Source organism: Melospiza melodia, chromosome 19, assembly GCF_035770615.1.
Source record: "Melospiza melodia melodia isolate bMelMel2 chromosome 19, bMelMel2.pri, whole genome shotgun sequence".
Taxonomy (NCBI): domain Eukaryota; kingdom Metazoa; phylum Chordata; class Aves; order Passeriformes; family Passerellidae; genus Melospiza; species Melospiza melodia.
This window is the reverse complement of record NC_086212.1, coordinates 1,991,603-2,015,942: the sequence shown is the minus strand read 5'-3', so window position 1 is coordinate 2,015,942 and position 24,340 is coordinate 1,991,603. Positions and strand designations below refer to the sequence as shown.

The 24,340-nt window shown below is 47.0% G+C and overlaps 1 protein-coding gene across 1 annotated transcript; it reads left to right on the top strand.

The window, feature by feature from the left end:
- The first annotated feature begins 1,351 nt into the window (after window positions 1–1,351).
- Window positions 1,352–24,204, top strand: FAM83C (family with sequence similarity 83 member C). Its single transcript, XM_063171975.1, has 4 exons — window positions 1,352–2,092; window positions 9,089–9,256; window positions 13,502–13,626; window positions 22,860–24,204. Exons 1-4 carry the CDS (start codon window positions 1,538–1,540, stop codon window positions 23,788–23,790), a joined length of 1,779 nt encoding a protein of 592 aa, XP_063028045.1. The 5' UTR covers window positions 1,352–1,537; the 3' UTR covers window positions 23,791–24,204.
- The last annotated feature ends 136 nt before the right edge of the window (window positions 24,205–24,340 follow it).

Below are 24,340 nucleotides of genomic sequence, written 5' to 3'. Positions count from 1 at the left end.
ACAGCTCCTTCCCTTTGTTACTCCCCCAAACTTCCTTACACTGGGTTGGCTGTTCACCACACATTTTAAGTTAGTCTTTAAGCTTTTCTAACGTTTACATTCACCTCAAACACTTCTGTGCCAGCAGCTTTGTCATAGTTTTGTCCCACCCCTACTTTGTCCTTGCTCACAGCCAACTGGCAGCCAACTTCTGTTTTCTGATTCAATCAATGCCGTGTTCTTGCCATTTGCAGTCCTGCTGAGGCTTCATCCTGAATTCAGGCATCCAGAGACCAGACAGCTAATCCAAACTAACCATCCCACTCAGCTGTAGTCCATGGAGAGTGACAGTCCCTTGGGGACATGATTCATCACAGCTGTTTTAGAGCCTGGTGTCTGGATGTGCTGGTTCACACTCAGGCATGGCTGTCCCTACTCCATTGACTATTATTCCATGCCCATGATTATTCCAGGGCACACATTTAGCTTTTACATTGCTTAATTTAATTTAATCCCAGGGGATTTTGTACATAAAAGGCTAATTGATTACATCAACTCTCCAGCCAGTTTTTCATTCCCTGGTTGCCTGTGTGGAGTTCAGTAGCTCCAAGGTGAGCTGATCTCTGCTGCTCTGCAGTTCTTCACACCTTGTGTTCTCCTGGTGTGTTCCTAAACGGTGCCTTAATTCATATAGCAATGTCTGCCTGTACTGTTCCTCCAAAAATAACTCCATGATGCATTTGGGAAGCTGGAATTAACTAATCCCCAATAAGCAGCATGTGGGCAGTATCATCATTCACACAGCACCAGACTCCTAAGGCTGAATGTCCTTGAAGGATTTCCAGGGAGATGCTAAATGAGCATGTGAAATATTGCTCCTCTCGCCTGCAGCATCTAATGACCAAGATTCCTGCTGGGATTCCTACAAACACCATGACTCTGTGTGTCAAGAAATAGACTGTTCTGGTGTAGCAGAGCCAAGCTCCCAAGAAATACTAAGGAGGAGCATTATCTGTGGCTCAGGGATGAGTAAGTTTCTCTGCTGAGTCTGATTACCCACTTGGGATATTTGTGTTTCATTATAACTGACACTAAGCAGCGTGTTTGATTTGGAACAAATTTTAAGCAGGAACAAGTTCCAGCATCTGCATTTCCACTGCGAGCACAGTGAGGGACAAAACAGGTTAGAGCCTGCTAGGCCAAGGGTGGGGACCTCTCTAGGGACGGGAAGAGAAGGGGAGAACAGCAGATTAATCAGTTACAAGGAAAAGGAAGGAGCAGCTTGAAGAGTTGATATTCTTCCTCTTGCAAAAGGGACGCTCTGAGCCCCGAGTACCAGGTGTGTGTGTCTGGGGAAGCCGGGCGAGGGAGCTGGGAAAGGCGGCTCCTCCCCAGAGTGGGAGGCTGTACCTGGTGATTAAGGAGTTGAGCTTATGCTGAATCCTGGAGGAACCTGTTGGGAGGAGCTCAGGAGCGCAGGAGGGGCAGAAACGACGTGAAGACGGACACAGGACTAATCCAGCAGGAGAGACACCTCTCGGCATCAGCAGCTCCAGTCATGTTCAACTACCTGGCAGTCGAGGTGAGGCCCCAGCTCCCCCGCAGCTATGGGAGCCAGCAAGGGGTGTCTGGGCCACTGAAGAGCCGCCTGGAGCAGCTGAAGAAGCCGTGGTGGAGGGAGCCCACCCCGCTGGTGCTCCAGCACAGCGAGACGGCCAGGCTGGCCATCGACGCCTTCCTCGAGCAGGGCGAGCGCGGCTACCTGAGCGCCATCGCCGAGGAGAGGGAGCTGCCATTTCTGTCCGCCTTGGACATGGAATACATCAGCCATCAGAGGAACCAAAGCTTCCCAGACCCCAGTGCAATGAAAGACAAAGAAGCTGACCCCGGTGATGCGGACACTGGAGACAGGGTCTCCCTCAACTCTGAACTGACATCGGGCACCTACTTCCCCCTCATGTCAGACGTGCTCCCTCCGGAGCTGGAGCTGGGCTGGCCAGGGACTCCTCTCCTCACGCTGTCTGGCCAGACTCAGGCCACTGTGATTTTCCAAAGAAACAAAACGAACAGCATTAAGGATCTGGTCCGGTCTCTGATCAGCCGGGCGCGGACGGTACGTACAGAGCTGTGTCCCTGAGGGGAGCCCTGTGCCACAGCGCCCGGGGCTGCTCCCACACCTGTGACCACACGCTCCACGCTGTCGCTGCTCTCTCCATGTCTGGCATGATGGCATTGCTTTTCCTGCAGCAGACCTGTAGCTGCTCTGCTCCTTTCCTTCCTTGTCATTTCTTTCTGCCTGGGATTTCACATCATGCAGGCAGTGCCCTCGCAGGTTCTGTGTCTACAGCTCCAGGGATGCACAGCAGTCCCAGAGCCCAGTGGTGTGCAGGCAGGGCCTGTAGTGTCCCTGGCTCTGTGTGTCCCAGCCAGCCCTGTGTCCCTGGCTCTGCAGTGTCCCTGGCTCTGTGTGTCCCTGGCTCTGTGTGTCCTCCCACCTCTCCTCCCTCTGCACAGCCAGGGCTCTTCTCGAGCCCTGGACATCATTTTAAGCTGGACAAGACAATACCACTGGTGAGCTGCTGTCACAGAGAAAATCTCAGAATTTTTTGCTTGTGTTGGAAGGAGCCTTAAGGACAATCTCATTCCATGCCCTGCCATGGGCAGGGACACCTTCCACTATCCCAGGTTGCTCCAAGCCCTGTCCACCCTGGCCTTGGACATTACCAAGGATGGAGCAGCCACAGCTTCTCTGGGTAACCTAGGCCAGGACCTCACCACATATGACCTGAGTAAATTTGTGGGACTGAAAATCCCTGCCAGTGGTTTGAATTAAGTTAGAATCCTGTCTCTTAGGTTTGATGTCTGTGCCTCCCCAGGGATGAGTAAGATCAGCCCATTTTGCCCCATTGCACAGTTTCTGGTGTGTTATTACAACCCTCGGATGTAATAAAAACTGGATGATTACAGTGCCTGCCTACCAAGCACAATGCTGGCATGAATTTATTCACTCAATTATGCTGCTTGTTGTTTCTTTCGCTTTGCCACTGTACTCTGTGTGAAAGCAGCAGCTCAGACAACTATCTCAGACACATTTTCAGCTTTTTGTTCTCTTCATGGTTCTTTTCAGCTGTTTCACATCAATCTTCTTTTGTAGTATTTGTGTTGAGTTATTGAAGAAACATTTAGAGCAAAGTTCACTTTAACCAGTCCACTTCTGGCAGTTCCTCTTATCACTCCAGTAGTTTCCTATTTAACTGCAGTCACTCCTTATATTCATTGTTGCTTGTGTAAAAGCTGGAGATAAGGAATCACCTGGATCACTGCAGCTCAAGTGTGTTCTTCTATAACCCTCAGCTGAGCTGAGCAAATGAATTTGTGTATTCCAAGCAGCTCAGATTGCTGCACAGCATTAAAACATCCTCAAAGAGCCAGATATCAGTGAAGTTTGGGTTTGATATGAGGTGAATGGGAATCTTTTTTCTTTTGCCCAAAAGACCATTTTGCCACATGAACTGCTGCTCAGTTGTAAGCAGCCCTTGCTAAATGCCTGAGCTTCCACTGCATCTGATAGGCAATTACAGGAAGTTTTGGTCCAGGAAATAAGTGACAAAAAGCTTTGTTTGTCCTTGCAGGCAGCTGATTTATGGTAGCTTAAATGATCTGAAACGTTCTGTGATACTGACCCCATCCTTGTCAGGAGTGGGGATTAAGGCACAGTCATGGTAGAATGCACAGAGTAAATGACTACCAAGAAGTGTCCTCCCCTCACTCAGCACGTGTCCCGGATCTTCAGTGATATAATGATCCTTTAAGCCACAGGAAAAACATCTTGCTGCTTTCTCACTTCACAAGAACTTCTCAGTTTCTATGGGCAAGTTGCCTGGGCAGTGGCTGCTTTATTGTACTTTCAGTACATTCTGAGCTTGTTGCTTTCTTTGCTTGGGTTGACAAAGACCTGACAATCTTCTGCCCTTCATGTTTGAGTTGGAGGTTTCCCACAGTGTTTTTTACTGTTGTGCAAAATGTGAGAATGAGTTTTTAAGTATCTTACTGATTTATTACTGGTGTTCTACTGGCTTTTGGGTTAGCAGCTCTAGCCAGTGCTTCCCATGATTAACTCTATGATTGATGGCAACTCCAGCTCACTCACAAGCTCAGTTATCCATATTAAAGTACGTACTGAGTCATTTTGCTCAACAAACCATCCAAAAGGATGTTACTTATGTGTCTAATTGACAAAAGAGCTACTACCAGAGGTAAAAACTTCCTTTGCTTGAAGTGCCAGTATGAACCATTTGGAGAACTGCCTGGTTATTGGTTTGCAGCTGCTGTTTCTACATTTCCAATATTTTTGCCACTAGAATTTTAGCTGTTGTCATAAATCCCTCTTTTAGAGAGTTTCTCCTCCCATGGGGGACACAGTGCTGGTGTGATGTGGGAAAGATGTTGAGATCCCCAGCTGCTTTCCCCAGGTCCTGCAGCCAAGGAGGTGTGTGTCTTGAAATGCTGTTTGCTTCTTCCCGGTAGAGTCACACAGAACAACATCAGCTGACATCTCTTGCAACAGCATGTTTGTGCTGACAAATTAGCAAAGGGAGCATTTGTTTCATGGGTATCTTTGGCTGGTGAGGTTGGTCTTTTGCCTTCGCTGTGTTTAGCCAGTTCTCTTTGAAGACTGATGTTCAGATTTGAGCTTTTCTCTTTGCAGACATAAGAAGATGCAGCACAGCCACACCTTTGCCTTCATTTGATAATGCTATTAAAATTTTGCTCTTGCTGGAAAAGCTCCAATCTGGTTTGAACTGTCCATGCTGCTTTTTTCACCCCTCTTGTGCCCCTTGAACTCTGTCTGTGCCTGGTGGGAGAAGGGTCCCTGATGGTCCCCAGGGAAGCAAGAGATCAAATGGCACCACTGCAGTAATGACCCAAACCACACTGCTATTGGCAAATACCAGTAAAACCAGCTGTGCTGGTTACAAACCAGACAGATGGCAAACCCCAGTGGGGATCTGGTAAGTGCTGTAATTCCTAAAGTGATGACTCCAGTAATTGCTGAATTGTGAGTTTCCAGAAGTGCGTTTGGAAATGTCATGGTTTAACCCTACAATGGCAAGGTGTGAATCTTTTTAAAGCCTGTGGGGCAGCTGTGTCTGTAACATCCTAACCTGCCAAGGCCAAGCCATGGGCTCAGAGGTTGGGGTGGGCATGGTGAGGAGCAGGGATGCCCCGAGCCAGCCTTGCAGCCCCCACCATTGACACAGAGGGGCTGGAGGCACTGACACAGGTTTAGGTTTGTATGGTCTGACTGACTTGAATGCCCAAAGCTTTAAATGTGAGACATGAGCTGTTTGGAGCCTGAATTGCAGATGGTACTTGGATACTGAACTCCCACTGCTTTAGGGAATTTGAGGGGAAAAAACTTCCAGGGTCTTCTTCCCCCAAAATTTCTTGGCTTTGGGGTTGATCTGATGTTATTTTAAGAGCTGCCTGCTTTGATTTCCAAAAGGGTGTGCTGATCTCAGAGCCCTTATGGATACCCACAGTTATAAAGAGCAGCCCCGCACAGGCATCTCCCCCTGCAGGGAGGGCACAGCCTCCCCTCTGTGCCCAGTGCAGCACACGGGCTCTGTCCTTCCTGCCAGCACCGGCTGTGCTGCACACTGGGAGCACTGGGAAGGAAGGTGTGAGCAGAGCTGCAGCCTGCTCCACCTCCAGACCAAGCCAAGACCCGCTTTGGAAAGGCTGAGTGTGACGATCAGGGCTGCACCCAGCTTGCACAGGCTGGCCCTGCTGCCTGGGGCTCTCTGCATCCAGCCTGGCATCGGCTGCCACGATGACTCTGTGCTGTGTGTGCCGCCTGCTCAGCCCCATCCTCTCACGGGGAGCACTGAGGCCCTAGCAGTGCTGGTCTGGGCCAAGGATCAGCCTGAACTGTGGCAACCAGCCCTGCCAAAGCCTGCAAGCACTGGCAGAGGAAAGCAAGTGGTGTGGATCTCCTGTGCATCCCGGGTACAGGCCTTGCATGTACAGGTCCCAGCATGTGGGATCTGGGGACAAAGGAGCTTTGGTCTTCCTTGACTCCATCACACTGACTTCCCAAGCAGACAGACTTCCCCAGGACAAACCTGCCTCAAACCTAAGCTTGAGATGAGCTCAAATATCATGAGGTGAAGTCTGGCTGAGAGGGACTTGCCTGAGGCTTTATACAAGGTCTGGGCTATCGTTTTTCATGGTGCTTCATCATCAGAGGATGTGTGACCCATCAAAGAAATTTGGCTAAATTGCAGTTGGCCTTTGGCTGCAGGACAGCTTGGAGAGATGTGGCAAAGTCCTTTTATACTGTGAGTCTCAGTGGTACCTTATGCAGATAGACCAGCAGCAACATTAATTTGGGAAGTTGAAGATGCTTCTCGGTGCTTGCAGAGCTCCTTCACACTGACTCTGCTCTCCATGAGATGGGCACGTTTCAAGAGAGGAGAAGTTTTCCAAACCCTTGAAGGCTTCTGGGAAGACAACACTGGCAAGGGCTACAGAAGAGGGGCCCTTTGGAGTCAGGTTCTAGAGCCTGTATCTGCCAGGGCCAGGGTGAGAGGGTGGAGATGTGGTTTTGGCCTGGACAGCAGGAATGATTTTTAGCTCTTAACAGCTGTCTTGTGTCCCACATGGATGTCTGGGATTGCACCATCCTCTGGGAAGGTTCTTCCCCAACCCTGCTGTGGTGAGCTGGGCCTGGGGTCTCCTGCAAGATATTGAGGACCGATGACAATGTATTGGGCATCATCACAGGGATGGGTTTTGGGGACAAAACAGAGCCACAGTATCTTTGTCCATCTGCAAAAGGGCTCAGTCCCCAAGGGAGCAGGAATCAGCCTTCTGACATTGCTGTCCTCTCCCCTGTGGCTCCATGCAAAGGTCTCTCCATGGCCGGGACAGGCTGAGAGCAGCCAGCCCCCAAGCAGAAGACTGGGCTGGAGAGCACAGGGAAGCTCAGGGGCCCTACTCTGCCTGTGACTGCTCTGAGGCCATAAGTGTGAGCCTGGAACGAGGCAGCTTATTAATGAAAACAGAGCAGAGGAGCTGCTGGGCAGGGAGCAATCTGGGCCAGTGTGGCAGTCTGGAGCACAAATCCAAGGACAGTTAAACTTGGAGCTCCTCTCCTCTTTTCTGAAGCTATTCCCGGTCAGCCCCATGCCATGATTGCAATTTTCCCTGTTCCTATTTACAGCTTGAACCACTGCACATGTAAAATCTGACCTCACTGCCATCTGCTGCATTTAGCTCTTGGTTTGAAGGTGAGCAGCAGGTGAGCAGCAGTGGCAGAGGAAGGCTCACCCTGCAGGGGTGAGATCCATGGGGTGATTTGGACTATGGAGAGCTGCATTTGTGGCCATGCACGTAACACAGGCAGCAGAGGTGCTGGAGCACAGGCTCCCTCCTCATGGGGGCACGATGGCAGCAGGGCTGGCTGGGTTTTCTGTGCCAGGTGTGGTGCAGGGCATGAGCACTGAGAAGCAGAATAGGTTACTGGAGCTTCACTCCCAAATTTAGTGAGCTTTGAGTCATCTTTGTTTGGGCATTCTCTGCCAGGTGCAGAAACACAAATCAGGGCTATACACCCAACTTACCAGCACCAGTTACCTTATTCACTATGATATGGTAAGACTTGGACCAAAGTACTTGGGCAGTAGTTTTACTGGTTTTTTTCAGCTTTTGAAAAGAAGTGTGGCTGATGGTAAATCCTCCCCTACCCTTTTCCATCATGCAGTGTGTTCCCATCTGCCATGAGTTCTCAGTGTTAACTGCTAATGCTTCAAGGTCTGAGTCACCAGGTGCTCTGCACCCTCAGGTGCAGTGACAAATTATCCTGCTCAGCAAGCGCTCTCCTGTCAGTTCCTGCCTTCTCCAAGGCATCCCCCTGACCCTGACAGTGACAGCCAACAGATGGATCCCAACAGTCACTTCCTCATCCAAATAAGGGTCCCCTCAGCGTTGTCTGCTGGCAACTTCATTCCCTGAGGAACAGAGCAACAGGGTCTCCAACCCCATCTGAATCTATTTATGGCTGATTTCCCTTCATGCATTGTTCTTGTTGCAGGTCATTCTATACTTTGGATTGTCTGGTCTTGGGTCAACTCACGTGTAGTAACTGCTTGTCATCATTTACCTTCTGTTTTCTGCATTTTCATTCCAGATTTTGTAGAATTCATGTAGCCGTGACATTCTGCTGCCTCCCACTCTATCTCCACAGCGGGATGGATTGCCATGGTCTTTTCAAACCTCATTCTTTAAAGAACTGGCATGTCCCTTTAAAATTCTTTTCCTATTTTAAACTCCTTCCTTGAAGACCTTATCTTCACTTTATTGCGATACATATATTTTTATTTTTTAATAATCTTAGCATTATTCCTTCTTCCTCCTGTCAGGTTTCATATCCATCTCTTGCATCCCTGGCTGCATGAGCAGGAGTTCTGCCAGCAGGGAAAGGGGAGGGATCCTTTCCACACACATTATTCTCAGATTTTGTCTAGGCACTCCTAGGATCTAATCTTGACACGAGGATTTGCACATACTTTATCACAGTACCTTCTCCCTCACCTGGTAGTGTGTCTGTCTTGAAAAAAATTGTACTTTTTTGTATTAATCTTAATTAGTCATGTAGAGTCACTCTTGCTGATTGAACAATGATTTTGCTCAGTCTCAACTCTTGTTTATATGCTTTATTCTTGGCATATTATCTTAAGGCAACACATACTTGTTGGACCACTGAAATTCAGAGTTTGTGCATGCGTTACCCTTTCAGCTATTCCTTTCTGTGAATAGCAGATGAGACAGGAGGTACCCAGGTGGGAATTGTCTTCACAGTTATTAAAATTTGATTTTAGCTGCCACAGCAGGGTAAGGGCTGTGGCAGCTAACCACAAATTAAACTAAATTCTGGACCTTAAACACAAAGGTCCAGAATCATCTCCATTCAGGTGGCCACGGCATCTCAGTAACTCAGGAGGTTTGAATAGTTTATAGCACATAGTTTAAAGCACAATTCACTTGGGCACGAGATTTCAACAATCTCTTGTGTTTCTTTCCCCCCACACCTCTTCTCTCTGGCCAGGTGATAGCAATTGTGATGGATCTGTTCACAGACATGGAAATTCTGTGTGACCTGCTGGAGGCCTCAAGCAGACGGCACATCCCCGTTTACCTGATCCTGGATGAAGAGTACTTGAAGCATTTTGTGGAAATGTGCAATAAAATGGCTCTAACTCAGGACAGCTTCCCAGTAAGTTTTCAGTCACACACTGGATATGATAAACAGGTCTTGGAATTTATAAATTTATGTACCCTGCGTTCTGTTCCCCCTGCCTGGTCCCTAGGACTCATCCCTTTCCCCACAATCTATCCCTTCCCTCCCTGTCCCAGGCTAGGGAACCAAGGCTGTTTGCTCTAGGAAATTGAGATCTGTCTGGAAGCACAGAGGAAGGCATGCAGGAGACTCCTAGTCCCATATATGGATGTTTTATGGTCCTCATTTCAGTTTTCCATGCAGGGAGTGTGAAGTTGGGGCCAATGAGATGCAGTGAGTTGCTGAACACTTTGCTGAGCTGGTGCAGAGATGCAGGGGGAGGCCTGGAAAATTAGTTTATGTGAACCTGTATCATCTGGACATGGGGGAAAAGAACACAGCCCCTGCTCTAGGACATAGAATTGCAAGACTAAAATTGCTCATATTCAGATCCCTAAATCCTCAGGGATTTAAATTCTGCCCAGAGCTCCTGCAGGGCAATAGCTGGGAGGGTAAGGGAAGCAGTGAGTCCCCTCAGATGTCCTGATGCAAACCCCATCACTTCCTTCTGCTGAACCCACAGGTTAAAAATCTCACGTTAAGCTTTGCTTTTAGGCTTTGCAATTCAGTTGTGAGCCTATGATTTGGATTTATGAAAATCCTGATTCCTGCTGAGTGGGTGCCCATCACCCAGCATGTGGTGCCCAGAGCAGATAAACAGTAAAAATGAATGTGACAGTGCCATAAGCTCTCTTGGGAACTTGCAGACTCAGAGATGCACCCCTGTATCCTGCTGATCCCCATTTCTGGCCACCACCTCTCAATGGAAGTTGATTTTTTGTTGTCATTTGTTATTCCTGTAAGGTCAGCGGTGCTGGCTGTGCTCCTTCCCTAGGTGTGCAGGATTCCCTGGAGCACTGACTCCACTCCAGCCTCCAGTTTCATGGGTTTTCCCTTCATTTTTGTGGAGAACACTTGGAAATTTTCCAGTTAGCTCAAAGGTATTCCTAGCTAAAAATAAGCTAGGGACAATGCAAAAACAATGTTTTACAGGATATTAGAAATAGATGCAGTTAAGGTGTCTTAGTTTTCCCTGATTTTTAACCTGTCTACACAAAGGTTAATTTACAGAGGCTTCTTTAGAGAAGCACTCAATGCTCTGGTTCTGTTGATAACGTTGGACTTGATCACCTTGGATGTATTTCCCAATCTCAATGATTCTGTGATTCTTCCACGGTGCTGGTGAAGCTCTGTCCTGTCTTGTTTCTTACAAGCCAGACCCATTTCATCCTGACCCTTGAGATGGCAGCTCTTGGGGAAAACTCCTCCTTGCTGGAGCATGTTTGTTTTCATAAAGAGCTTCCACACTGAAGTGACCCGGTGCATTCAGATGAATTCCATCTCTCCAAAATATATTTTATTCCTTCTTGTCCAAGAGGTAGCCATTGTTAAAATTAAAATTAGAATGAGTTTATATCTGTGGAGATGTCTGTGTCTCTTTGTTATGCCTGATGTCATGTCGTGTGCTTGAAGGGTAATTAACACCTGCTCCCCATTCCATGACTCACTAGCAGCTCTCCATCTGAAGTGTCTCTCACCTGATGCACCTGTGCAGTCCATTACCTGCAGGCTGAATACACATCTGAGTGGAATGAGGGTACATATTTTATTCCTGCCTCCAAGTTGTGACAGGATGTGGCAGTAAATCTCCATTTGGAATAATTGGTGACAATTTGGGTTTGAATGGGGAATTTGGTGTAATTGCTCCTCCAGCATCTTAATTCTGAAAACAACATGTGAGTCTGCTGGTGGCAAATTCCAGTGCTGAGCATCGGAAAATCCTGTGTGGAGCACTGGCAGCAGAGACAGCAGAAGCCTTAACTTGGAGTTTTCAAACACCTGTCTGCTGAACCTGGAGCTACTGTTTGGATGGAGCAAGAGTAGTACCCGGGTGTCTTTCCTGCAAGACTTCAGGATTCTCATCTTGTGGGGATTATTCAGGGTCTGGATTGACAAGAGGAGGAAGATTATGATGGAAATGAACCAGATATCAAAAATTCACCCAGCCTTGGAAAGGATAAAGGGGGTGAAGAAATACTATGGTGGCAAATTTATGGAATTTACCTGAAGTTGTTTTAACTTCTCCAGGAAGGAGGTGGGGGGGAGGAAGCTCCTCCCAGTGAAAACCAGTATTACTGAAACTTTACCACTGGAAGAAAAAAATCCCTGTGCTGAATGGCCACAGGATAAGGTGAAGACCTCACCAAGTATCCAGTGTTATCTTGGTCTGGATCAGCAACTTGTGGTGTCATTTCAGAGGATCACAGGTTCATGCAAGTTGTCAGGGACCTTAGGATGTCATCAGCCCGGCCTCCCACTCAAAACAGTGTCACCTGTGAGGTCACTTTACCTGGTCTCATCTGGCAGATCTCCAAGTGAGGAGACTGCACAGTCTCTCTGGGTAGCTTGTTCCAAAGACTGTCATTATGGGGAAAAGATTTCTCCCTTTTCATGTGTGGCAGATGAGGATATGTTCTGGGACATAAAAAGTCAACAAGTGAAAGCCACAATGTCAAAATTCTGAAGCTTCAGCTCTGTGCTTGCTAGAGGTTTCCATGAACTCAAGAGAAGAGTGGAAAAGCACATGGAGAAGAGATAATGGTGGGCTTCCCACTGACACAAACTACAAGAAGCTCAGGAAATCCCCTGAGCAGAAAACAGGGGCAATACTAGGGGCAGCATCATAAATGATTGCCCTCTCCCTGCTGTCCCCAGCTGCCATTGCCCACTGCAAGAGAGAGCCTGGATGGGCTCTGGTCAGGAGCAGATTTGCTGCTGCTGCTGCTTCTGCCTTTCTCACCTGCAGACCCTCACTGCAGTGTGGGATCTGAGCCTTTCCCACCTGGCGGTGCTCCTGGAGGGAAGCTCAGCTCCTGCTCGTGGGGACCCTGACAGCAGAAGAAGCCGCAGAGTCCCTGCCCTGCTCCCTCCTCACCCCGAAGGTCCCTGCCCTGAGCCCCGTGGGAGGAAGGCGAAGGGGGCACCGGGGTGCCCAGGGACAGCTCCGGAGGGCTGGAAGGGGTGTGGGATGCTCTCTGCGGGGAACACATGCCGGCAAATCTCTGCTGGTGCTTGTCCCTTGCCTGGCCTGGCCAGAAACCTGCTGGATGGTGGAGGGGCAGCGCCACATTCCCTGAGCACCCAGCTCTGCCAGGAGCAAATCAGCCCCACCAGCTGCTCTAGGGCTTTGGCCATAGCTGGGCTGATGCTCGGCAGGAATGGGCTGCCCACAGAGGGGTCTGCCTGGTCAAGTGCAGGTGGTGACAGCTTGTGACAGCTCCTGCTGTACCAGAGGTGTGACAGGTGTCAGGGGAGCTGGCCTGGAGGGCAGGAAGGGATGACCTGGCAGCCCCAACGAGGTGTAGCCTTGGGGATGTTTATTTACATGCCAGATGTTTTGTTTGGCACTGTATCACACAGAGCAGGTCACTAACAACTTCCAGTGACTGTTCTGCTCTTCTGCCTTCCTCACCTGAGGTGCAAATAACTTCTATTATGGGCAAACACCTTGCGTTATGAAAGAGGCTCCCAATGGATACCAAGAGCCATATAACCCAGTTTATTCTGGGCAGTTGGTTTCACAGGTCAAGGTTGTATCAGAGAAGTATTTGCAGTGGAGCACCAGGTCTGCTTCAATTGAGTATAGCAGCTGAAAATGTTAATATAATTTTAAAATGTATTGGTAAAAGGAATTCCTTAAAATGTAGATATTCCTCTAAGTCTTTTTTCATTGAGTGATGTTTTAGTTTTAAGCCTGTAATTGTATAAAATCAGAGCAGCACACTTTATTGATTAGAAACTAGCTAGTTGTTATGCATCAAAATTTACTTAATGCGGAGCCACCAGCTAGTGGGGTGCTGAATATCATTAATAATCTGGAAGAAATTGGATAGTTTTACATATGTCAGAAATGATCTGTAGGCTCATAGGATTCTCCAAAGTTTTTTTCAAACCAGAATTTGCACTCAAGTGCAACTTGTTAATTTTTGTGTTTTTTATCCCGTAGAAGCAGGCAGTGTGACAAAATATTTGGTATGTAGGAGCCAAGAAATACTTAATGCCTTGCTGAGTTCTACCTCTTAGAGCAGAGCATGAGCTAAAGTCCAGCAGTGATGCACAAGGGAACATCCCAGTTTAGCTCAGTACATGGCCCCTTACCAACTCTCCCTGCTTTGGTTTCAGAACATGCGCATAAGGTGCCTGAGCGGAGACACGTACTACAGCAAAGCAGGCAAGAAATTTGCAGGCCAGGTTCTGGAGAAGTTTGTCCTGGTTGATTGTGACCAAGTTCTTGCTGGTACATACAGGTAAGAAAATATAGCAACTACTGTGGCAGAGACTGGTGACACTGAGGAAATATCCTTACCAAAATACCGAATAATGTATCTCCTGGTGCTGCATGCTGGTTCAAGAGCTGCCCTGCATTCACCTCAGTCAGGGCTTTCACAGTTTTCCAAACCTCCATCTTATTCACCCTCCCTGCCCTTTTCTTACCTGAAGTGAAGACCTCAAACTTTTCAGAAGTCTCTCCTCATACAGTGGCTGCTGCATCCCTCAGCCTTTTTAATTCTGTTTTTCTGCACCCTCTGTGACCTCACTACCTCCTTCTCGAGGTGCAGAGACAAGAACTGCATGTGGCTCCCTGATAGGCTGCACTGAGGTCTTCCAGAGGGCTCAAAGATGCCCAGACTCTGGATTGTGATTGTGGCCCTTGCTGGCAGGGGCCAACGCTCACTGCATGTTTCAGTCGCTGTGGCACTCTGAGCTGATGATGTCAGACAACTTCCTGAGCTGTTCCAGGTTCAGCATCATACAGATAATTTTCCCCAATGGATACACCACATTTTTTTTTACTGAAGTTCATCTGCCACATATTTGTTCACTTGCTCATTTCTGTGAGGTTCTTCTGGGTTTGCTCACCTTCAGTGAGGTATCCAACCACCTGAAGGACCTGAGGATCACCTGCAAGCCGGGGAATTTCACTGCACCCCTCCAGGCCTGAGGGCATCCATGTGCTCATTGGCTCCCTCACCAAACTCCAGCAGGTTGGTGAGCTGGGCTTGTCTTTGCCCTGTTGTCCTTTTCCAAGAGGCTGTGATTCTCCATGCTAGCAGGAATCTTGTTCTTCTCAGCATGCTCTGCATGCCCCAGGGTAGAGGGCAGCTCCAGGGGTGTGTGAGCCTCAGGACTGCACTCAGAGCCCTCTCTGTAGGTGGGATCACAGGGGAACCTCTCAGCCCTTGGCCTTCCTGGTGGCGCTGATACGCAGGAGTGAAGCACATCTCAGTGCCACCAGCACCAGTGATGGATGCAGGAAGTTCATTGAGGTTCTCAGCTGTGGCTTTGCCATCACTCTTGTGACATCCTCAAATGAGCCCATGATTCCTTCATTGCCAGTACAGCATTTGTGAACAACATACAGCCCCAGTCATCCTGGGGCTTTTTGGTCTGCTCCCTTTCAGCTCTTTTTGACAGACTGCTGCATTTTTACATAGTTACCTTTCTTGAAATTGAACCTCCACATGCTGCATTTATTTAGCTTGCTCTCCACTAAAGAGTTAAAACGGTGTTGTGATCATTCTTACAAACGGGTTCCTCCACTTCTGCCTCTGGAACCAAGTCTTATGCCCCATTCCAGACCACATCCTGAATCACATCTTTTCTTGTGGGTCAAACAATTTAGACTAGTTAATTCTGGCATGTAATCATTTATTGCTTCCAAAAAGTTTTTCTCCATGGTTCATCCCAGTGAAGCATTAACCTGTATGTGTATGAATGGATGAAATCTCCCCCTGTTGCTGCCCATCCTAATTTTGCAGCCTCTGTGATCTCAGTTAACATTGTTCTCTACAGTTCTGATCAGAAGATCAGGACTACTGTTCTTGTCCTATATTTTTATTACTAGACTCTATTTAGTTACTTTTCCACCAGCAGATCCTCCCCATGGTATTTTCACACTGTTGAACATTATATGATCCTTCACAAACAATGCAGCTCCTCAGGACAAGCCTGCTCTGTGAATTTGTTGTCCTGTCAACACTTTTATTCTTCTTCCACCAGATCTCCTTGAACGCTGCTCTCCCTCTTCCTTTCTCTCAGTTTCCATCTCTCTGTGAGCACATGCTGGACCCTCAGGCTACCAGTGTCCTCATCAGTGCTGTAGCTTCAAGCTGCACCTTCTCCTCTGGTGTTGACTTCATCATCTCCAAGAGTGGAGGTCTCACCTCATCAAACTCAGGCAAAATGAATGAAAAATGGGAGTATATAGTTGAAACTGGTTGTGTCAAATCTCTAAACAACATGGAGAGCATTGTCTGGTGGCATTTTTACCATCCTAAGACACTGAAAAACAATGGAGTGAATCACAGGTGGAAAAGCCCTTTAAGAGCCTTGAGTCCAATTGTTCCCTCAGCACTGCTGAGCCCACAACTAACCCATGTCACATATACTCATCTTTTAAATCCCTCTATCCATCTCCATTGGCTCCAGGGGCAGGGATTGCATAACTCATCAAGATCACTCATTTTTGGATGACTAAAGCTGAGCATGTGTCAGCTGGATTGAACTGTACAGCTGGAGGAACATCTGATTTTCCTGTGGCCCAGAGTCAGGGTATTGCTTAAAATGCAGGTGCAGCTCTCTGGGTCAGTTCCTCCCTGTGCTGTGAAGGGCAGGGACTGGGGGCTCTCATGTGCTCCCTTTCTACAGAGCTCTGCAGAGCTGAAACTTCTGGAATTCTGGAAGATAGAATTTCAGTTAAATAGGGTTTTACACCTTATCCTGTGCTGTGCCAGTAAGCACAGGATGTTCTGGACTAACAGAGACAGTCTCTTCTTGAGGAGTTTGTTCATTTGTCAGAAACACTTTCACGCAGAAAATCAGGGTGTCTGCTTCTGGTATAGTGCAACCTGTATAGGAGATATTTAGATTACTGTCCCTGCAGATGGGAAAGCCAGATGCAAAGGATGAGAACAGTTACTGAGTAAAGCCAAAGATCCAGAGTGGAACCAGGGGTGTCTCAGGATGATACAGGGACAAGGGTAGGAGTGTTCTTACCCAGCAGCAAGTTTTGCAGTCCGGCAATGCTGTGTGCAAGGATCAGAGGTTTCAGAACTCTGGGGTTTTATGTTGTATGTGCTTCTCTATGTTCAGTTTGCTGTAGGACACTCTTTCCCACTGTGTCTGGCCTCCATGATACCCCCTGGCAATGGGTTATGCAGTTTAATTTATGTTTTGTGTGAAGAAGTGGTCTGTGGTGTTTACAGTAGACCTGCTGCCAGAAAATGATATTTGATGTCCCCAAATTCCCACAACCTGGGCACAGAAAAACAGTGTTTCCTATTAACTTTCTTGGCTGCATCCATGATTTTGTCCTCCTCCATTATAATCCCTCGTGTGAATCATCTCTTCTCCCGGTGAAATATCCTTGGCTTTCCAGTCATTTCTTGTATCCAGAGGTTGAATTTATTGACATTGAATTGTCCATAATTTTGTCACATATTCCTCCCCTTACCATAAAATCCTCTTGCAGCTTCTGTTTATACAGTTTTCTTCTGATTCACAATAATTTTGTCATGAGGTCTGACATGGACAGTTTCTACCATTTTTTAGTACTTTTCTCAACATGTTGAACAGCATTGATCCCAGTACAAAACTTGTGGTTTTTCAATGGGTAAATGGAACCCACTGCTAGTGTTTGTATTTTTAATCAGTTTCTACTTGTTGGGAAGACTTTCCTTTGTATGTGTTTCTTGATCACTTAATTTTTCCAACAACAAAAATTGTCTTTGCTGAGTGACCATGTCAAAATCTCTTTGAAAGTTCACGTTTGATATATCAAGCACATCTGTGTGCTTGCTGCCTCCCTCAAAGATCTGCAAGAGGCTTTTGAGGCATGGCTTCCTTCCACAAAAACATGCTGAGTCTTCAGCATTATGATTATAGTTATTTATGCATCTAATCATTTTACTCTCTATTTGCTTCTACCAGTTTGTTCAGTATGGAAATAGGACTGGCTGGTTTGCAGTTTTCCAGGAGCTCTTTAAAAGGTTCACATTTAAAACTTTCCATTCCTCTGCTACTATGTTCAATATTAAATGATAGGTTATTCTCTGGTTTATAATTGAAAAATCGCTGACTTCAGTTTATGAAGGCTTTCTGCTTTAATATTTTCATTTAATGCACCTTTTAACTATGGTGAGATTTTTAGATGATTTAAAATGTCTTTATTTTGATAGGTACATTTTCTCTGAGACTCTAACATAGCATCTTTAAACAATCTTCTTGCTGCCTCAAGCATTTAAACTTTTTGATTGCTCTTTTAAATTTCTTTTTAATAGCATTCCTCACTTTCTCTTTGAAGTTAAGCATTAGTGTTGTGGATTATTTTGGTCCTGAAAGAATATTTGATATGGCTAGGTCATGGTTATTTTTTGCTGAGTGAACTTCCCAAAGAAACTCTCTGGACTGGTAATGTTGTTTCTCCTTTTGTTGGCTTTCTGGTTAGTTTTACCAACAAGTAGTCATTTATAGTGTCTAAAATGCAGTTTTGGCAACTCTCCTCATTGTGGTCCCCGTTCAGCCTGGCAGGATCTCCCTTTATCCCTCTGTTTTCCTTGGTTTTCTGCCTTCTTAGTATCTCAGCACTCCCTCAACGTGGCTTATTTACCATCAGCACTCTGCTCAGAAAGTCCCCAGTACAGCCACCGTGCACTTTTCTAAACAAAGCTTTATTTGTTCAGATGTTCTCCATTGATTCTAATTCCTTACCCAAGTGTCACTGATTTCCATCCTGTCCTTTTATCAGAATACAGTTTTCTTGCATTTGTTTTTAAAGTGAAGTGGGGGATCCCTAACTGTGTGACCCTCTACATATCCCAGCTTTGGTCTGTAGCAATCCACAGCACCCTGCTGTCCATTGGGTCACTCCAGCCTGGCAGCTCTGCAACGAGGAGATGAGCAATGAAGAAAAGGATCCAACTATGCAGAAACAGTGTAACTGTCCCTCTGCTCTCACAGGTTTATTCATTGATACAATAAAAACCACATGGAGCTGTGTCAGGGGGTTTAGCCTGGACATCAGGAAAAGGCTCTTCCCCAGAGGGTGCTGGCACTGCCCAGGCTCCCCAGGGAATGGGCACGGCCCCGAGGCTGCCAGAGCTCCAGGAGCTGCCAGGGGTGCCCAGGGTGGGGCTGTTGGGGTGTCTGTGCAGGGCCAGGGGTTCGATTGCATGATCCCAGTGGGTCCATTCCCACTCAGGATGTTCTGTGATTTCATGATTCTTTAATTTATTCTGATAAACATATCAGGATAAATTTAAAAAATGCTGTCTCTTGGTACAGATCAAGCACATTTTTGCAGCACTCTCTAAATATGGAAGCCAAGCTCACAGCTCTTATCTTAAACAAATGCAGGCAAATCAGTTTAGACTCTTCAACTCCTATGTTTTCACTTACTAACATGGTATTTCTTCTAAATAAAAGAGAAAAACTAGACTGAGGTATCTAGACAAAGCAATAATCTAAAATCCTAAATGTAATTAAGTATATAGCTATTTAGGTTTATTCTGGGTAACAAGAAATAGAGTGTTTATTTGAGCACTTAAGATTTTCACTGTTTCAGCAGGTGAGAAGAACCCAAGGGCCAATAGGAGCTAGAGCTAAACAGGATCTTGAACAGGAAATATAGACTAGAACCAGACTGGTATTGTCAGCCTGAAAGAGAGTTATGTGGCTGAGTTGCCTTAGAGGAGATTAAATTTCCCTGCTGAAAATGACAGATGGCCACGGTATGGTTGTGTCCTGCCATGGGCACAGAGAGGAAGGAGCCCAGTGTTTGCTGTAGGGAGAAACTCAAGATCTGGGATTGAAGCTGACACAGCAGCTGAAACCGAAAAATGAGAGGTGAAAGTTTACAAGAGTGCAAAATCTTCCATGCATGGCTTCAGGAGAAATAAAACTGAAGTACAGAAGTGTTTGGCAATGGACAGATAAAGTTACATGGGTTTGAAGCTAAAGGAAGCCTGGCATTTCTTTCAAAGAAAGGTGCTTATACTCACAGGTGTCCATGGCCCCAGCAAGAGGAAAGAGCTTTGAAGAGGGATTTTCAGATCTAGCTTGATGAGGACTCACCTCAAGAAAGAAATTCTAATTAAGCAGAAAGGGAGTGTGTAAGGACTAGGAAGCACAGTGCATCAGCAAGGGAACCCCAGGTGACACACGCAGCAATGCAGTGACATTGCCAGGAGATGAGTGGGCACACCGAAGCAGGGAAGAGCAAGTCCTCAGGTGTGTAATTAAAAAGTGAATCCAGGAGAAAGAGACAAGGTCTGCTGCTGGAAGGATGAATAAGAAATAAGAGATAACAGACATGGGTGCCCAAATTAATGAGTACATTGCACTGGTTTGGATCAAAACAAAGATGAGAATCAAGGAATGGAAATTATTTCAAGTGTGTTGGGAGCAAGCTAAAAGAGGTTGCTGCAACAAAGGCAGGCTGCTGTTTCTTATCAAAGAAAATGTCACTTGAAATCAAAGGTCTAGTAATGAATGTTATGTGGTACATGCATTTAGCCATGAGCAAAAACAAAACACAAGTTTGTATTGGCATATGGAAAGCAAAGAATGGCTTTGACAGCCCAAGTGACAGAAGAGCAATAAAAATGAGTTTGAGAAACTATTGAAAGAAGAAAAAAATCTTCTGCTGCAGATTGGTATCTCGTCTGTTGGAAAGAGCTAAAGCAGAGAGGCTGAGTGTGGAGATGTGGAGTCACCTGTTCAAACAGCTGAGGACAGGCAAAGGCCACCGTGAGACCAGAGCAGTGACGGCTGTGCAGGGGGGCACGCAGCGAACGAATCCGGGTGTCGAAAATGCTGCTGAGACGGAGACTTGTGGAACACCGCAGGTGCTCTTCCCGCTCCTGCCCCGCCCGCACGGCAGAGCCCCGGGCAGGGGCTGATGCTGCACCTCCATCTCCCGGCCAAGGGCTGAGCTGCACCGCTCCCGCAGAGCCCGAAAGCAGGCACGGACGGGATCCGACCCTACAGCCGTCCTCTCTGAGTCCTTGTGTCCCAGGGTGATCTAGAACGGCTGTGAGCAGCTGTTTGTTATAGGGGAAAAATAATGTCAGGAAAATCCTGCAGGTCTTGGAAGCTCCTATGATCTTTTAGCATCCAGGGTGGCCTGCAGCAGGAGGAGCTGCAAAGCCCACGTGGGTGTTGGGTTGTGCAAGGCACAGCACTTCTTCCTGTCTGTATTCGATTTTTAACTTGTGAAGTTCATCCAGTGCCTCATTTTTATACCAGAAATCATTCCCTGGCTATGCCAGTCAGGGAAGAAAATGTTCTTTATCAGTTTGCAGAGATGGGAATAGCCACAGCTGCAAGACCTCATTTCACATCCTGGAAACCTGTGCTGTGGCAAGGAGGGCTGTGCCACCAGGGGACTTGGATGATTCCTTCCAGATCCTGTCATGACACAGAGTGAGCAGGACCTCATTGGGTCGGCATGGGAAAGTGGGACACAGGAATGCCCAAACCGGGGCCAGAGGCATCAGTGGAGCCAGGAAGTGCCCTGGGACAGATGCCTTTGACAGTGTTGAACCATGAAAACTCCCCTGTCTGGACTCCTGGAATTCCTCAAAGAACTCTCAGGGCTTTCTGAGAGATAACATTCCTTTGCCAAAGCTGCATTTCAGCTTGTTATCTCATATTTCCTATATGGCCATTAATTGTATTCTTTAGAAGAGTCTCTACTAATTTGAGTATTTACACAACTTATGTCTATCTAATTTGTGAGACTTAATTGTCTATAACATAAAAACCATTATATCACATTAGCACCCTGCCACTCTCCCGATAGCCAGAGCCCTTTCAAGTGGGAGATAGCACAGCCTGGTTAGGAGCTGAGCTATTTCATCCTGGCATTCCCTGGATGCTCTTATGTTGATGATCCCTGCTCCTGCCCAAGTGCTGATATCTGCTCTGTTGATGTTTTCTAATCTCTTCTACAGAGATCTCAACAGGAGACTGATCCTCCCTTGTGTTCTGTGCCAAGGGGACTCAGGGCAGCCCAAGCTCCTGTACAGTAAAGGGATGCAGAGGAATTATCTGAACACTCCTGTTGCACATGCACCATGTGCCTCAAAAAAGCTGAATATTTCTTCTTCCCCCTTTTGCAATATGTGACCCAACCTTTTTCAAAGATGATCTCTCTGGAGCTTCTCCTCTGTCATTTAGCAATCCCAGGGAGTTTCTGGTTTGATTTTGTCACCCTAATATCTCTGTGAAGGGATGTGTTTGCTTTGAGCCTCCAGGATGGTATTTCTGAGTACTCTTCATGCCACCCACAAAGATCTTTTCTCTCTTTTACTACTTTTGCATTCTTACCTAATTTACCTGGTTTGATATGAAGCAGCAGAGTATTTTTCCCATATTATGTTTCTCTTTGGTGTGTGATTGCTGAGTGTCAACATACTAAACACCAGTCTGACTCAAAACAACTGCAGAGTGCTCAGGGACTGGCCAGGAGCTGTGTTTCCTACTAGAAATTCCCAAATGGCTTTCTTGCGAGCTAAACATTGATGAGGTCCGAAAACACAGTGCCAGTATCTTGTCCTGAAATTACATTTACTTGAGAATGTATTGTCTCATGACAATTGCTCTCCTGGAGCTCCTGTAATTTTACCCAGCTCTTCAGAATCAGTGTCTTGCTTTAGCAGCCAATAATGCAGCCCTCAGCTGGTACTGCCACCTCTGAAAATTCTGGTTCATTTGACACATTCAGTGTACTGGTCTGGTTAGACTATAGCAAGAATAAAAAATCAGCTGATGACTGGGATGACCAGGAGCCTGGGGATCCCACTCTGGAGAGGAACTTCCCTGCTTAATCAGAAAAAGGAAGATGAAGAGAATGTGGTTACAATCTGTACCTATATTGGGGAAGAGCTAATTAGGTTACAGTTTGGGGATAAACAAGAGGTAGGGTTAAACAGATAAGGAAAATTTGCAGAGTTGCAATTAATGAAAGTTTTTACCCAGCTAGGGCAAAACCAGTTTGGTTTTAGGGTAGAATGTGATGAACTCCCACAAAAAATCCCAAAACACTTAACTGTGAGGGCAGGGATTGGACTTGTTGAGCCAAGAATTAACTTCTATTGCATTTGGGAATCCCACAGCAATACTTGTAGCAAACATCATCATCCTTCCTGTCCTGAGGTATTCCTGTAGTCTCTGGAGACCTCCACTCCTCAAGGCAGTTCCTCATTTCCTGCCTGCCCAGGCAGCTCCTACAAGCCCATCATGGATATCAGGACATGAGAACACAGCTCCTGCCAAGGCGAGTGAAGAGCAGGGGACCCCCAGCAGAAATCAAACAACCACTTTAGGGTTGTTCTTTTGTACTTATTGATAAGCACATTCATGTCCATGAGCAATCTCACAAAGCGGGTAGGAATCCATCACTGGAATGTGAAAATCCATGCTGGGAATTCTGGCACTCTGTGAACTGAAGTTAACATGTGTTTTGTTTCTTTTCCTGCAGTTTCACCTGGCTTTGCAGCCAAGTCCACACTGGCCTGGTGACCCACTTCCGCGGGCAAATTGTTGCAGAGTTTGAGAAGGAATTCCGGTTCTTGTACGCAGAGTCCAGAGCAGTGACCAGCTTCTGTGTGCCAGATCCCGGGACATGTCTCTCTTCTTGGAATACCTCAAAAGTTGACAACTGTCTTCTAAAACCCACTCAGGGAAATGATACTGAGACCCTGAGCCCTTCCAGCAGCCTTTCCAATGTGAGCATCAGGAGCATAAAAGTGTCTCCCTTCATGAAAAACTCCAGCTGCAGCGCACACCAGGAAAAGCAAGATTCCAGCTCTGATTCTGGCAATAAGAAGGGGAAAGAGGACACATTCCTGAGGCCCACTTGCCCTAAACAGCAAGAAGAACCACCAGACTCGGCAAACAGTCCTCCAAATAAACCCATCCCAGTCTTGTATTCCAAATCAAACCTCATCATAGCAAGGACATTCCTGCAGCCGGAGCCTTACTCCAATAAACCTGGTGACCAGGGGGACACTAAGGCCAGCAGCAGCCACTGCTCCCCGCCGAGAGCAGGGCAGCCACTGCAGTCCCTGTCAGAGGGCACCAGCAGCAATGGGAGCAGCCTGAAGCAGAGAGCACCTGTGGCCACCTCTGGGGAGCTGCCAGCTGAAAATGAGAACATGGTTTACGGGGTAGAAAAGAGACAGAGCCCTGGACATGGCCATCTTGACCTTTTCTCCCCATACAACCACCTCAAACGGGATAAAAAGTCCGTAGTGCCTTGCTATGACAAGTTCCCAGAGGATGTGCTGCTGGAAAAGAACAGCGCGTACGGGGCGGAGAAGAGAATGACTCTGGGGCACAGCAAGCTGGACCTGATCACCAAGTACAACAAACTAAAATCCAAACACATACACAGTCGGTTTGAACTCTGACCTGGGCCTCCAGCTGGCCTCTGCTCTGATTTTCCAGGGGCTGCTTTTCCCCGCCAATCATCATGCCTGGGGCTTGGAATCAAAACATTAGTCTTGTTCCTGTTAAAATGTGTCCAATCTATGTAGATGACTGATTCAGACGAGATTAGCAACTGCAGCTCAAATTTTCAATTACAGGATTGTGGCAGGAGAGAGAAAAGCACATAAATATAACCCACATTCTTTTTACCCATTTGGGATAGAACCATTTCCCCAAAACTTACAGCAAAGCCATTGCTACATCTGGAAACTGGCCACTGAGGTCTTCAGGGTGAGCCCTGGTTCTCTCCATGCTGAGCAATTCCTCTCCCTGTATCCATATGGTGAAAATGAAATGGCCAAAGGCAGGGGATGTGAAAAATAAAGGAGTTGTTCTGCTGGAAAAAGCTGTGTTGGGTCCTGGTGGAGGGGGTGAGGCCGTGCTGAGCCGTGCCAGGCCAGGAGGGGACAGGGACGTGTCTGGGTGCATGTTTGGCATCTGCACACGGCTGACATTGGCACGGCAGAGGTG

Coding starts and splice junctions, on each gene's coding strand:
- FAM83C (XM_063171975.1), top strand. CDS start 1,538: ATGTTCAACTACCTGGCAGTCGAGGTGAGGCCCCAGCTCCCCCGCAGC. Junction 2,093..9,088: donor TGATCAGCCGGGCGCGGACG/GTACGTACAGAG, acceptor CTCTCTGGCCAG/GTGATAGCAATTGTGATGGA. Junction 13,627..22,859: donor GTTCTTGCTGGTACATACAG/GTAAGAAAATAT, acceptor CTTTTCCTGCAG/TTTCACCTGGCTTTGCAGCC.